At 43.0% G+C, this 14,320-nt stretch overlaps 1 protein-coding gene across 6 annotated transcripts in view; it reads left to right on the top strand.

Annotated features, from left to right (window-relative positions):
- The first annotated feature begins 1,278 nt into the window (after positions 1–1,278).
- Positions 1,279–14,320, top strand: part of POU2F1 (POU class 2 homeobox 1) — a 102,793-nt gene continuing 89,751 nt past the window's right edge. For 5 of the 6 annotated variants that reach the window (XM_050332979.1, XM_050332978.1, XM_050332977.1 and 2 more), the window contains exon 1: positions 1,279–1,362. In XM_050332979.1, the coding sequence (XP_050188936.1) occupies positions 1,299–1,362 (64 nt within the window). In that variant the 5' untranslated portion in view covers positions 1,279–1,298. Of the gene's footprint in view, positions 1,363–8,507; positions 8,573–14,320 lie in introns of those variants that run through there. The other variant, XM_050332974.1, reaches the window with a different exon arrangement.

The raw sequence follows: 14,320 nt of genomic DNA, 5'->3' as shown, positions 1-14,320 counted from the left end.
GAGGAAAAACAGACCTCCACCACCCTTCTCCATGGGGACTGCAAGTTCTGTGATTCCAATTTCCTGGAAGCAGTCCCTCTTTATTCACAGGGGCTTGGTTCTGCCCAGGGTTTGGGCTGTACCTGGGTGTTGGTGCAGTTTGGACAGGTATTTCCACACCACCACTCACAGGCACAGCACCTTTGGAGCACCTGTTCACAGATAGACTCCTGCCAGGCGCCTCCCCCATACAGATTATTTGAATTTTAAGCCCCCCCAAAATTTCCCTACCTGTCCACTACTGGTTACTTCATTTTCACCTCAAAATGTTCATTCTCTCCCCAACAGATTACCTTACAGATTTTACCCCCAAGATATAAATTTTGTCCCCTATAGATTACCTAGATTTTAACCACCATAAAACCCCAGTGACTACATCTACCTTATTCCCAAAATGTTCATTCTGCCCCTAAAGATTACCTCAGATTTTTCCTTCAGAATATTCCTGTTGTCTTACAGATGACCTCAAGCTTTACCCCCCAAATTTTCCCTACCTTTCCATTACTGATTATCTCAGTTTACCTCAAAATGTCCATTCTCTTCCCTCACGTTTTACCCCTAAAATTCTCTTTCCATTACTGATTACCTCAGTTTACCTCAAAATGTTCACTCTCCCCTCAAGTTTTGCGCCCGATATTCTTCCTTCCTTTTCAGTACTGATCACCTCAGTTTACCTCAAAACGTTCTCTCAAGCTTTATCCCTGAAATTCTCCCTTTCCATTACTGATTACCTCAGTTTACCCCAAAACGTCCGTTCTCTCCCTTCAAGTTTTACCCCCAAAATTCTCCCTTCCCGCCCACTGATCACCTCATTTTCACCTCAGTATGTCCATTCTCTCCCTTACAGATTAACTCAGATTTTACTCCCCAGAACATTAATTTTGCCCCCTACAGATCATCTAGATTTTAACCACCACAATACCTCCAGTGACTACGGGGAGAACCTTTATTTTTGGGACCACCCCGTGCCCTGAAGGGGCGCGCGGGGGAGCCCTCAATGCGCACGCGCCGCCGGCGGGGCTGGGGCAGCGGGGAGGGGGAGCGAGCCGGTTTGCCGCGCGCTGCGCATGCGCGGGGCCGCTCCGCGCCCTCGCCAGGGAAGCGGCCAGAGGAGGGAAAGGGAGGGGGGAGAGGGGTGCCGCGCGCGCATGCGCAGGAGGGCGCCGGCGGGAGCGGGGAGGGAGGAGGAGGGAGAGAGGGAGGGGGAAGGGGAGGGGGAGGGTTTATCGCGCGGCCGATTTTTGGTTAAAATATTCAAAATGGCGGACGGAGGAGCAGCGAGTCAAGATGAGAGTTCGGCGGCGGCGGTGGCGGCGGCGGCAGGTAATCATTACTGCGTTTTACATATTCATATTCATACTCGCGCGCGCGGGCGCCCCCCCCACCACCACCCCCGCCCGCCCGGCCGGCCCCGCTTAGCATAATTTATTAGTACTCAGGATTATTATAATTAACGGCACAGGAGGGAGCGGGGGGAAGGAGAAGAAGAAGCAGAGCAGGCTCCCCGCGCTGGGGAGACACACACGCACACACACACGGTCCCTCCCGCACACGGAGCCCGCACGCCGGGGCACCGGCCGTGGGGGCGATGGGCGACGGCGGCGCGGCGAGGCGGAGGGGTCGGGGCGGGAGGGAGGGAGGGAGGGAGACGTGGAGGGGGGACACACGCGCCGGGAGGGAGGGAGGGGGGAGGCAGCCCCGCACCCAAAAGCGGTCGGGGGGTGGCTCGGCCGCCACCCGGCCCGCACGCCCCCAATAAACCCGCTTTACATATTCATAGAGCCGGGGGGCGTGGGGGATGCTGGAGGAGCGGTCCCGGAGGGTCCCTTCGAGCGGGGCAGGGTCCCCCCGGCGGCGGGGCAGAGGGGACCGGGGGTGCTGCCCCTCGCTGGGGCCGGGCGAGGCAGAAACCCGTGGTTTCCTTATCGCTCCTCTCCTTTGCCCCCCGCACCCCCCGCGCAGCCCCCCACCCCCAGCCAGGGTTATTTCCCCAGAGCCTGGGCCTTGCAGCGTGGGGAGGGGGGCAGGAGCACGGCGTGGTTCGGTTTTTTATTTAAACCTCCTACCCCCCTCCTCTTTCCTTCAGGGACAGGTTGGGTGGGGGGTGATCGGGGGGTGCGCGGGTAGAGCCCTCCCGTACCCCTCGGGATCCTCGAGGTCTGGGTCTGCACCCCCCCCGCGGGCTGTGCTTGTCCCCCACCCCCTGGAACTGGATCTGCACCCCCCCTAGCGCTGGATGTGCCTCCCCAGGGCTGGATGTGCCCCGGCAGTGATTGCCCCGCTCCCCCTTTGCCCGTGGGCTCCGGGGGAGCCCCCCAGGGCACGGCGGTGCCGGTCCCGTCCCTCTCCCCCGCGCTCTCCCTCTCTCTCTCTCCTTCTCATTTGAATAATGTCTAATTCGGGGAGGTTTATATTATTGAAATGGCCGCCCGGCTTTCCCCGCCTCTCATGTTTAGTAATTCAGACCTTTAATAACAGCCACTCAGAGCCCAACGCCGTGTTTATATTTTACATTCGCCCCATGTGCTTTTGTGGTTCAATATGATTCTTCTTTCTCGCTCTCCCGCTTTTTTTTTTTTTAGATTTTCTTGGCAAACCCACAGGGCCCCGAGATCAAACCCAGACTATGTGAGGAGAGGAGGGGGAGAGCCAGGCCCTGGCTCCTCTGGCAAGCGCCTAGGCCTCACTCTGCTGCTTGATTTATTTACTAATAACCAAAATGACCCCCCCATCTCCACTCCACCCTGCCAGCAAAAACAAAACCCTCCTGGGGCTTGAGCAGCATCAGATCTGCTCATAGATTCTCAAACACCCATGTCTTTTAAATAAGGAGCTTATTTTTAATTTATAGCAACTCAAGACTGTAAAGCTGTTCCTTTCATATCTGCTTTTCAGAGGCTTGGGCATTTTTGGTCCCTTTGTCCTTGATTCTTTTCCTTAAAGGAGAGTTGCTTCTAATTTACGTTTCCTGGCACTGAGGGAGCTATAGAAGACACACTCAAAATCTGAACAGCTTTCCTCTTCTCTCTGAACACAAACAGAATTGAATACATTGAAGATAATCTTATTCACCTTCTTTTTACTTAATGTGGATGCAGTTTAACAGTGCAGTGTGTCAGATGCTTTTGTCGCTGCTTGTGTCTTTGACTGTTCTGGGTTGGGTTTTTTTTTCCCCTTTCATTTAGATTTGGCTTTCAAGACAGAAGATACCACTAGGCAGCACAGGATCTAGAAAGGAAGATAAGTTTTCTGTGATTGTGTCATAAGAGCACCAAGTGAAAATTGAAATTAATCCTCTTAAATGATCTGGAATAATTCAGTTTTAAACCAGATATTAGTCTACTCAGAAATAAAACAAATGGGCTACTTTATTAGAAAGAGGCAGTAATTTAAAAAGGGAAATATTTATGCAGGGCTTGGTTTCAGATAAAACTGTGTAGGTTTTCATTTGTGACCATTGTTTTCACCCTGTGGAGAAAAAGGACCGAACAGCAGGGTACTTCAGAGTAGCAGAGCCAGATTAGCATGTAAACATCTTTGAAACGCGACTAGGAAGAGAGTTCATGTGCGAGTGCAGACGGCGTATTCCGTAGTTTGGTTCTAAATTTAATTTGTCACAAAATGCTACACTGCAGCTAATGAAAAGCATTTTGATTTAGAAAATAACGACACAGATTATTTATCCTTTTTCTTCCCCCTTGGCGAAGACAGGCCTTGAATACTAGAAGAAAAAAAATATCTGTAGAAGCAGTAATGAGACTGTTCAGGTGACTGACTGTTTCACAGACCAACAGCACAAGGCTGGCTGGACAAAAAGCAGTAATATGATTTCATGCCTTAAATAGCATATGTTTTTGCACTCGCTTCACAAGATGTGGTCAAGCCGATGATGTCATTGGCCAGAGGACAAGGTGCAGTTAATTTGATTTATTGACCTGGGGTGAGGTGTAGCACTGAAACCTTCTCATAGGGAAACCATTTATCTGAGGACAATTTCCTTTATAGCAGCAATTTAACCACTGCTGAGACTGTAGATATTTTATCCAGCATGATAAAAATGTACGTTGTGCATTACAACCAAAATTTCTTTGTCGCTGATGTTTTAGTAATTTCTCTAGAATGGAATACTGGACAGTGGCCTTGTGCAGTCTTAAGGCTTATGATGCTGAATTCAGGTATTTACATGCCAAAATACAGGTGTGTTTCTCTCAAACATATATATGTGTGCCTGTGTTGTAGCTTAAAATTTTTCTGGAATGTGCTGTGGATAGAAATGTGTCTTCACCAGTGAAGCTCATAGGCAACATGTTAGAGGGAAGCACCTTTTCCCAAACCTTGACATCATCTTCACTTCTCAGAAGGTGCTGAGACTAGTGAGTGGATGTTACCTCTCAGTCTTGAGTAAGGACTTTTGTGTTAGTTTAGCACTAGTAGGTGTCAGATTTTAAGCTGCTTCTTGGACCATCTTTGTGTGTGTTGGCTGAGAGACTAAAAGAAGCTTTTTTTCTTCCCTATAGACTACCTGGCTGTGGTGAAAGTGGAGGGTTGTGCTACTGTTGCAGTGCTTCCTAATTTTTATCGGGAGAATATATTCTATGTTGACTGTCTTTTCAGCTTTTGGGACGTAAGAAAGACTTGTCCTCCTTATAAAATAGTTCCACCAGCTGATTACATCTGCTCAGTTATCAGGGTGATGCTGCGTTTTTTTATCTTTTTTTTTTTTTTCCTTTTTCAGACCTGACCAAAATTTAGCAGTCTGACAGCTGGTTGGAAAACAGGCTAAGCTGTGCCAGTAGCCATGTGGAGCAGAACTGGGGAGGTGTGTGTCAGTATGGTGACTTTAAAAATAGAGGAGCTAGACCTTACCCCTCACTTCCCAGATGAAAGGGGGAGAATCTAAACTTCCCCAGCCTGTCGTTTAAGGAGGAAAAAAAAATCTCAGGTTTGCTGTCATTATCAATTTCTCAAAGATTAGCCTGCAGCCATAATTCAAGCAGTGAGTGTTAATACTGACTGCTGATGCTGGATGTGGATACCTTCTGAGTGCTTGTCCCAGCGAGTGGCAGTGTCTGGAGGTGTCTCACTTGACAGAATCAGTGAGGTTCCCTTCAACTTGGTCTGCCTGTTAAGCTTAAGGAAGCACCAACACAGTCTGTGTTGGGAGTCTCTTACATGGTGTGAAGAAGTGCTGTTCTTCCTTCAGCTTCATTGTAATCATTTATTGCCCAGAAAAAGGGGATTTGGAACACCATTGCCACTTAAATAATGGTTTTCAGATTTCAAGCACTAAGTTCCACACTTAGAGTAGCTCACTTTTGCTGTTTTCTTTATATTCAGATGGGTGAGGATACATAGGATTCTGGGGTAAGTGTTTTGCCTATGCTGTCCGGGTTGTTTTGGTTGGGCTCTTCTGTCATCCAGTTTCTTTCTGTTAAAGAGGGTTCAAGTCTCCCCCTAGGTTTTTTTTTCTCTCCTGGTTCTCTGGCCAATTTGCAGTAGTTTTTTGTAGCATGCAGTAAGTTTTCGTTTGTTTTCCTCAAATTTTTGGCTCCTGTAGAGTTCAAGACTTCAAAACAGGTTGCAGCATCCTTTTCTATTCCTCTTAAACTGTTGTTGCCCTCAGGACAATAATCTTGATACTGCTGTTTTATACAGCTGACAATTAGGCAGCCTCTGCTACTTGCACTTTCAGCTTCAGTATTTTTATCTTGGGAGAATCAGTGACAATCCTGGCAAATGACTCTCTTCTATGACACACGTGTTTTCAGTCTTGGTGACAAAGCTGTTGTCTAAAGAAGGTGTTGAACAAAATTAAGTATGACTTGAGTGTCCCAAATGTGATTTGCTTGGCTGTGCTTAAACAGGAATGTGAATGAAAGACTATGCCGTGCTACTGGATAGACTTACAGTGCTGGCTGTTCACTACTGCAGAGATTTGCTTCTGTGTTAACAAATTCCCCCCCACACACACTTTTCCAAATGTGCTTCATTGTTACGCAGGGCAAGTTCAGTGTGGGATTTGTTGGGATGAGTGTAGGAGATACATTTAAGGAAAGATACTTCTCTTGGTTAGTGTTTATAAAGTAATTGCTTGTATTTCATATGAAACAGTTTGACAATGCTAATCTGAGGAAAAAAATGCTGTATTTAATACAGCAAATATACAACAAAATACAAAAAAATGATGTATTTTCCTTTCTGGAGCTCTTTCCATTGCATTTCTTGAATCGCACGAATAGGACCTCATCCTGCTTCATGCACACTTGTTTTCCTCTATAGAAAAGGAAATAATTATTTAACTCTCAGTATTATTCCTATGTCTAGTTTCTTATTTCACAACTATCCAGGAAATACCCACGTTTGTTAACTATATTATATTTGTGAGCTTTATCGTGCATTACAAAGTCTTTGCAAAAGGAATTTTTTATAAAGTGCTGTTGACTAATTGAATTAGTTTAGGGTTAATAACACTGTTGAGTGATGAAATGTTGGTTTGCTGTAGAGGATTTACCAGGTTCCAATCCTGAGTTTGTCACCAGTTTTGCTTGCTTTGCTGTTCTGGGCTAAATCTGTGTAATGGGAATTACAGAGCACATTTTCACAGGGGTGTTGCTAGGGAGAGAATTAGCTAATGTTTTATAGTATTTCTGAAGGTGAGAGTGCTGTGACTCTTCCGCTTTGACATGTCATCGTCCAAGCTCATGCCCAGGTTGATCCTGGCCCGGATGTTTTGGCGCTGGCACTGTGGGTACTCCCAGCAGTGTTGAAGGCCACAGATTACTGTCAGTTCTAACTACGGTGTGATGCAGATCTGCTCCAGGGTATGCGGTTCAGTGACAGTTTAAATCAGCCCCAGCCTGTCCTCATCTCTGTGTGTGTTCCTGCCCCCTTCCCTGCACTGGTGCAGATGCTTGCCCGATTCCTTTGCCGAGCTGGTTCAGGAAATTAAGTTGGCAGAAAACAACCCTCACCAAAAAATAATGAATAGTTCTTTTGTTGGTTTAGCTCTCTGAACTGGCTTACAATGAGATTAGACAAATAGCAGCACCAATCAAGAAAGGGAACAAGAAGCACACGTGTTGACCCAAGTCTTCTCATGATTTTGTTCTCTCATGATTTTGTTCTCTCATGATTTTGTTCTCTCATGATTTTGTTCTCTCATGATTTTGTTCTCTCATGATTTTGTTCTCTCATGATTTTGTTCTCTCATGATTTTGTTCTCTCATGATTTTGTTCTCTCATGATTTTGTTCTCTCATGATTTTGTTCTCTCATGATTTTGTTCTCTCATGATTTTGTTCTCTCATGATTTTGTTCTCTCATGATTTTGTTCTCTCATGATTTTGTTCTCTCATGATTTTGTTCTCTCATGATTTTGTTCTCTCATGATTTTGTTCTCTCATGATTTTGTTCTCTCATGATTTTGTTCTCTCATGATTTTGTTCTCTCATGATTTTGTTCTCTCATGATTTTGTTCTCTCATGATTTTGTTCTCTCATGATTTTGTTCTCTCATGATTTTGTTCTCTCCCATGGCTTTCCTGCTGGTATAAATGGGGAGTCATGCTCTCAGCCATGTGATCCTGCCACTTACTTGGCACCCATCCTAGCACTTAAATGGTTTCCAGGATGCTCTAGCGTAACTTGCTAACCTGGTGGAAAACTAGCCCCAGATCATTTTATGTCTTTGGTTTATGAATTGAAATTGGCTCCACTAGTGCAAGAGAGAAGATAGAAAGAGCCAAGTGAGGGAAAGTGGAGGAAAGGGAAAGGAGGAAAGGAGATGAAGCTTCCTCTTTTCAAAAGCAGCAGCAAGTATTCTGGTTAGCTTAATTGTATAACTTTGCTTTTAGATTGACATAAACCACTCTGAAACCACAGTTGATTGAGTTGATGAGCTCAGCTTGATCTAAAACGGTTCTGGCCAAAGGGAAGCGATGGAAATGTGTAGCTGTGGGCACTATGCTGGATCTCCTGTTCTAGCAGTGGGTTGTACATACATCACTCAAACCAGAAAAGAAACTACACCTAAGCAGAAGAGTAGCTTAGAAACCAATAGATGCTGAAAATTTGGTATGGTTTGTGCTGCTGTAGGTATGGTTGCTTTAATGGTAGTAAGGACAGAAACTCAAAAATTGTGGATGAGCCCTTTAAGTGGTTCCCATTATTTTAGTGCTGCTTACAGTGAGACACCTCTCTAAAAAAGGATGAGACTTAAAAGGACATATTGACAGAAGTACTTGGGAAATTACAGACACCATTACTCCTGCTAAATTTTGGACTGATATCCCTGTAAAGCAGCCTCAAAAGAACCCTCACCAAACCCAAATATAACTGCTTCAGCCACTTAATATGATCACTCTGAGACAGATTCATCTTTTCTGTAAATTGTAATGCTGTGACAAGGAACCTTTTGCTCATCGTTCCTTTTATTTTTTTTCTTCCCAGAAATCTGCTTTGGCTGTATAGAGATGAAGTAGCATATATAGCATGTTTGACACTGTATGACAGGGCATGAAGCTTTGGAAAAGGAAGGTATGAACATCTGAATTACTAAAATAGTAAATACAGTTGAAGACTTAAAAATACGTGTAAACCCCCTGCTGAATCAGGCTGGAGATGTAGCTTGCTTTTTTTTTTCCCCTTACTTTCTTTGAGGGTTCGTAGGAAGTCACCATGTTTTTTGCAGTGAGCTCCTTTGCTGCTTGTTCTCTTTGTCCTTTCAGTGATTCAGTTTTATTTGAAAAATACCACGTGACTTAGTAATTTGTGCCTGACCGTACCAGTGTGAAGTTGTGGCTTTATACTACTTGGATACAGCTGAAGGGGAGGAGTATACAGTGGATGCAGGTAGAAATGACTCAGATGTTTGAATCACTCATTTCTACATTATTAGTTAATACAGTCTACTGAATGGGAAATGAGATTCAAGTTTCTTACAGGAATTCTGTTTGCAGAGATTCCCTTCTGAGCATTCATAATTTTTTCTTACCTGATGATCTTTGGTAGTTTGTCACTGTTATTTGAATTTTCAAATGTAAGTTTAAATAGGTACTTTTTCCAAGGCTGCAAAGAGGTGGATATGCCGATAAATGCTATCTCCCTTCCCTACCTGCTCTTCTAGGAGTATTTCCCACCCTATCCTCCAGTGGCATGCACATGTGCTTTGGGAAAAGTACCAGAAAGCTTGGGCTGGGGACAGCTTCTTCTAGCTCTTGGTTGTAGTAGCAGAAGACATTACTGCTTCTGGCTGTTGGACTTTCCTGTCCCCCTGCATCTGTTGGTGTGTCTTCCCGTTCAGGTACTGTCTAATCCATTTCATTTCAAATAAGCTGGGTTAGGAAAGGCTGTGGGTGATCTCCGCTGCCTGAAGTAGCCCAGATAATTCAGACTGAAATCTGTGAGGGATTCTCTGAGTTGCTTTGTCATCACACCTGAGAGTATAGTTCATGTTAATCAAATTTAGGGGTGGGCTGCCACCCAAAAGAAGAGGGAACATAAACAGGGTAAGTATTTATTTCCTTTGTGGACTGTTTTCCATGACAGAGACTGTCAGAAATGTGTTGGGATTGTGTGAAGAAACTGGAGATAGAAGGGCAAAGGGAGCAGTAACTTTCCACTTGTAACCTTGGTTTCTGAATGAGGGTATCTATTCGCCGTGTGGGAAATGTGGCCCTTTTTGGCTATTACTAAACTTTCCAGTGATACTTTTCTGGTTTTATTGAATTTATGTTGATCTGAACTATACCGTGTAAATTGCTACGAGTATTTCCAGTATCTCAAGTGAAGCCTGTGACTCACAAGTCATTGCCCTTAAACTTTATCATTACCTGCTGTTCCATTTCAGCCAGAATATAGTTGTATTAGACAGCTTATGGCAACAAAGTTAGCTAAACTTGAGAGGGTAGGAGTGTCTTCTGGAACAGTGGAGAATTTACACTTCTGTGTGTTTAATCTGAGGTCCAGTTTGTGCAGGTGGTACAAAGAAGAGCTGAGCAGTGTGTTGTGTGTTGTTCTTTACCTCTGGCTCAGTCATGTACCGGGCTGCAAATTCTTGGTGTTTGGGAATGTAATCAAAGGAACTACCCCTGTGATTGCTCTGTTTTTACTCTTTCCTAGGTGCCTGCTGTTGGAGAAGGGTCAGGTAGATGTTTGATCAGATGGTGATTTTAGTTTTCTCTTTCAAACAAAAAGAAAACACTTTCCCACTCATTTCCCAGTGCATTCTAAGTTTTGTACCTGCCTCCTTTCCTCTTCTGAGGTGCTCAGGAGCACCATAGAAGAGTTGAGGTAAAATGATGTGCCTTGTTTGCTCTACACATTTCCAGGTCTGGGAGGCAAGTGTGAGTTGCTCCAAGGGCTTTCCTACTAATTTCTTCCCTACCAGGGAGCTGGAGAATTGGGAGCTCCTTTTGCTCTCTTTGTGCAGATAAGAGGGTGGGTGTTAATAATTCAGCCTCAGTTACTACTTCATGTAAAAGATCCATAACTGAGCAGATTCTCAACTGCTTGACCACCTTCAGGGTCTTGAGTGTGAGAATTATCCTACAGACAGGGACTGCAGAAATCTGTAACTTTTGAGCTAATTTTATTTCAAGTCTATTCCTTTTCTCATCACAGTGGGATGCAAGGGCATTGTACAGAATGTCTCTTCTCAGTTCTGAGAGATGAAAATGCTGTGGTTTATCATTATATGGTTTAATTTGGTTTGGACCCTAGTTGCAACATAGGTGCACCTTATTATATGGTTCAGGTCAGTGATGCATAAGGGACTTGTTCCAAATATACTAAGGCATGACTAAAGGCCAGTGCCCCAAAACTTCCAGTGAATGTGCGTCTGCCATGCCTGCGTTAGAAAAAACTACTTGTTTAATATTGTTCTCAACACAGTCAAAGTTGAAAATGGATCCAGGCACATCTTGTAACTTTTTTTTAATGATATCTGTAGTAACCACAACTATTTCTGAACTAACAGCTAAATTTAACAGACATATCATTGTATTTAAAAGCTTTTACACTTAAGTTTTCTGCAGTGGTGGATCATGAACTCTCAACAGTGGGAAGAATTTGCCATAGGGAAGTTTGAATAAAGGCATAAGGAGTTAGAATAGTTGTGCGGCATCTTAAATCCCTGAACCTTTCTCAACTTGATTTGTTGGGGGAGAGAGGAGGAACAAGTAGTGTTTCTTTGTGTTGTGGTGTCTCTAGTCAAGTTTGCAAGCGCTATGGGCATCTCTAAAGATCCTAGCAGAATATTTTCAGTTGTTGCTTCTGTTATAATAGTGATACATGAAGAGTATAAGAAAAAATACCACTTATAGAGGTGGGCCAGCAGTTACATATTTGCATTCCCCTATCAAGTGTTAACATAAGCAAAATTTAGGCTTAGCAAAAGGACTGTTGAGGGTAACCTGATTCAACAAGTTCATTTTGGTTATATAAAAACCTTTTTAAACTCTTGAGATAATCTATAAATTTCTGTGTGCACTCAGAGAAGCAACATTAGTTGCTTAAGGATTAGTTAATCTGTGAATCTTTCAAGAAGCAAAATCAGCTGCAGACAGTAGTTTTATTTTTCATCACTTATAAAGTGGTGATTTCATATTGTGTAAGTTAAAGCTAGAAATGCTGTGTTTGCTAGTGAGGAAGGGAACGTCATTGCCGTTTGTCCTGTATTATTTCTATGCCAAACAGGTTTGTGAATTGTATAATACAGACACTTAAATTTATACTCAGTTGCAGAGAAGATGAGAATTCTGCATTTTTGATATAACTTGTGTGAGGTTTTATCAAGTTCCTTAGTATTCTGAGTTTGTGGCAGTTGTTTTAACTGTATTTGGTGTATTAGGATATATGGTTGGAGTCGTTACCACCAAAGGCAGCATCTGTCCCTAAGGTTTTTAAAAATGTGTGGAAGACTATTCATTTCCTTACTTTTCTGTGGCAGGGAATAGATTGACACAGTCCATGATTTCCTTAGAATGTGTTTTCAACTCTAGTAATTTCTTAAGTATACAGCACATTGTGGAACATTAGTTAAATTTGGGATTTTTGTGGTGTCATTAAGATAATACTGAAGAGAAAGTCATACGGGATACAGCTGTCTACTAATCATCACAATTTGAAACTCCTCCTTTTATTGTTTGTATTCTCTACTTTGTTGCTCATTTATTGACCCTCTTTATAAAGAGAGCAGAGGCTGGAGAGGCAGGTTTCTTCAGTGGTTTTGGTGTAATCAGTGAACTTGATATCAGTAGAGAAAGTGTCCTATGAAGGGCATGAAGCCAATGTGGAGATGTGGTGCTGTTGTTTAATTGGTAACTAGGGCAGTTTTGTTTTCTTAGAAGCTGAAAAAATCCCCATCATTGTGTACTGAAACTGTTTAGACACACTGACTAGTTACATGTAGTTGTTGTGGGAATGTTCTTTGGTCCAGCAGTAATCTATAGATTGCTCTTTAAGAACCACTGGGGTAGCAAATAAGTATACTTAACTATATAGTGTGGTCTGTTTGTTAAAATTTGTTTTGAAAACAATTTCTTTGGTGCTAATCAAACATGAGGTTGAATTGTGAAACACTATCTGGTATTACTGACCTACAACTCTTGACTTTCTTATTCAGCAGGTTTATATGAAGAAATTAATTTCCAGGTGCACTTTCCTTATTTCAACAGATATTTCATCTTGCAGCATCAAATGGGGCACTTGTGCATTTTATACTTAACTGCTGGTCAACAGACATAATTGTGATCTGATAAACTAGCAAAGGCTTTTTTGAGTTTTTGAAGCTTTTGTGTTTGTGAATGGTGAGGAGCTGGGAATAGCAGATAATTCCTCATGTAAAACAGGGCTGTTTAGAGGAAAAGGGATGACGTTTTTATTTACAAGAAGGCTACTCTGGGGCTGTTGTCAGAGCCCTGCGGATTTGAAGCATTGCATTGAGCCAGTGCATGAAAACCGCGACTGGAGTCTGAAGGCGCTGCTGGTGCAGGCCTTAAACAAAAGGACTTGTGGGCTCCAAATGTGGAATATTCTCTTTATCAGTTAGTTCTGCTGCTGTGTGACAGTTCCAGTTTTGACTGTGTCTGGCTGGCTGAAGTAAGAACTGGAAAATGTTGGTGGAGGTTTTTTGTCTGTCGTTCCCCCAATTCTTGTCTAAACTTGTTGTGTATGTTTTGTTATATATGACCGCAGTCATATGCATAGGAGAGGAAAACACAAAGAGAAAAATTACTCTACTGGAGAAATTGAGGAACACTGGGAGAAAATAATAATTTTTTTCAATTAGACTCTTTTTATCACGTATATCAGAAGTCTTTATATGTGCCGGGGTGTTTAACAAGTCTCACACCAGGTGAACAAAACAAGAGGTATTGAAAAGGCAATCCCCTTACAGCAACATCTTATTTCCTGTGTTGTTGGCTAGATTTTTGTTCGAATAAGAACATCTATTTTGTGGCAGCATGGGTGCTCCTTGATTCTGCAGTGAAGGCAGTATTCTGTGCTTGATACTGGCTAGTTACCATGGCAACAATTATGATGTCATGAATTCAGTACAGTGACTTCACTGCAGTGTATTTTATCTTTATTCTCAGTTTTCTTCAGATCTTTCTAGCAAACCAAAAAGCACCTACATGTCATAGTGTGATTTGTTTGTTATCTGATTCAACTGTACTGGTCCAAAAAGTTTGCAGATAGGCATGAAGAGGAGAATACATTTTTTTTTTAATCACTCAAATGTGGTTATTTTCATCTCAGAGAGAAATGGATTTTTAAAACTAAAAGTGAGAGTAACAGTTTTGTCTCTTCTCACAGAGTAATTTTGTTCAATCCTGGCTTGCCTTTCTTAGTCTTGTTCTCTATAGACGTAGGTGAAATGTTTTCTCAGTCTCTTTTCATGGGTTTCTTGACCTGCAAATTGTAGCAGGAAATATCCTGCCCGTCAGCCTTTGGAAATGGTCAGCTGTTTTCTGCTCTCTGAGCACTTCCATTTATCACCAGGTTGTGCACCTCCATTTCACAGGTAGCGGAGCTGACTATTCAGTGCAAACTCTGCCCTCTGTTGCTTTCTGGTAGTCAAAGAGAAGTGTTTAGCATTTTTTCCTGTTTTTTGAAAATTATATGACTTCCAAATTTAGCCCCAGTAAAAATGCCAGTAAAAACATTTGAGTTTGACTGGCCTGCATTTCTTTTGTTGACATAATTGTGTGTCTGTTTAGAACTGGTTTATTGGCTTAACTCAAAGGTTGCCTGAGACTCCTGGGCCATCAGACTTTACATTGT

Source organism: Myiozetetes cayanensis, unplaced genomic scaffold (assembly GCF_022539395.1).
Source record: "Myiozetetes cayanensis isolate MyiCay16 unplaced genomic scaffold, myiCay2020 scf5-8, whole genome shotgun sequence".
Lineage (NCBI taxonomy): Eukaryota > Metazoa > Chordata > Aves > Passeriformes > Tyrannidae > Myiozetetes > Myiozetetes cayanensis.
The sequence above is the reverse complement of the archived record's forward strand: the minus strand, read 5'-3'. Positions and strand labels throughout refer to the sequence as shown.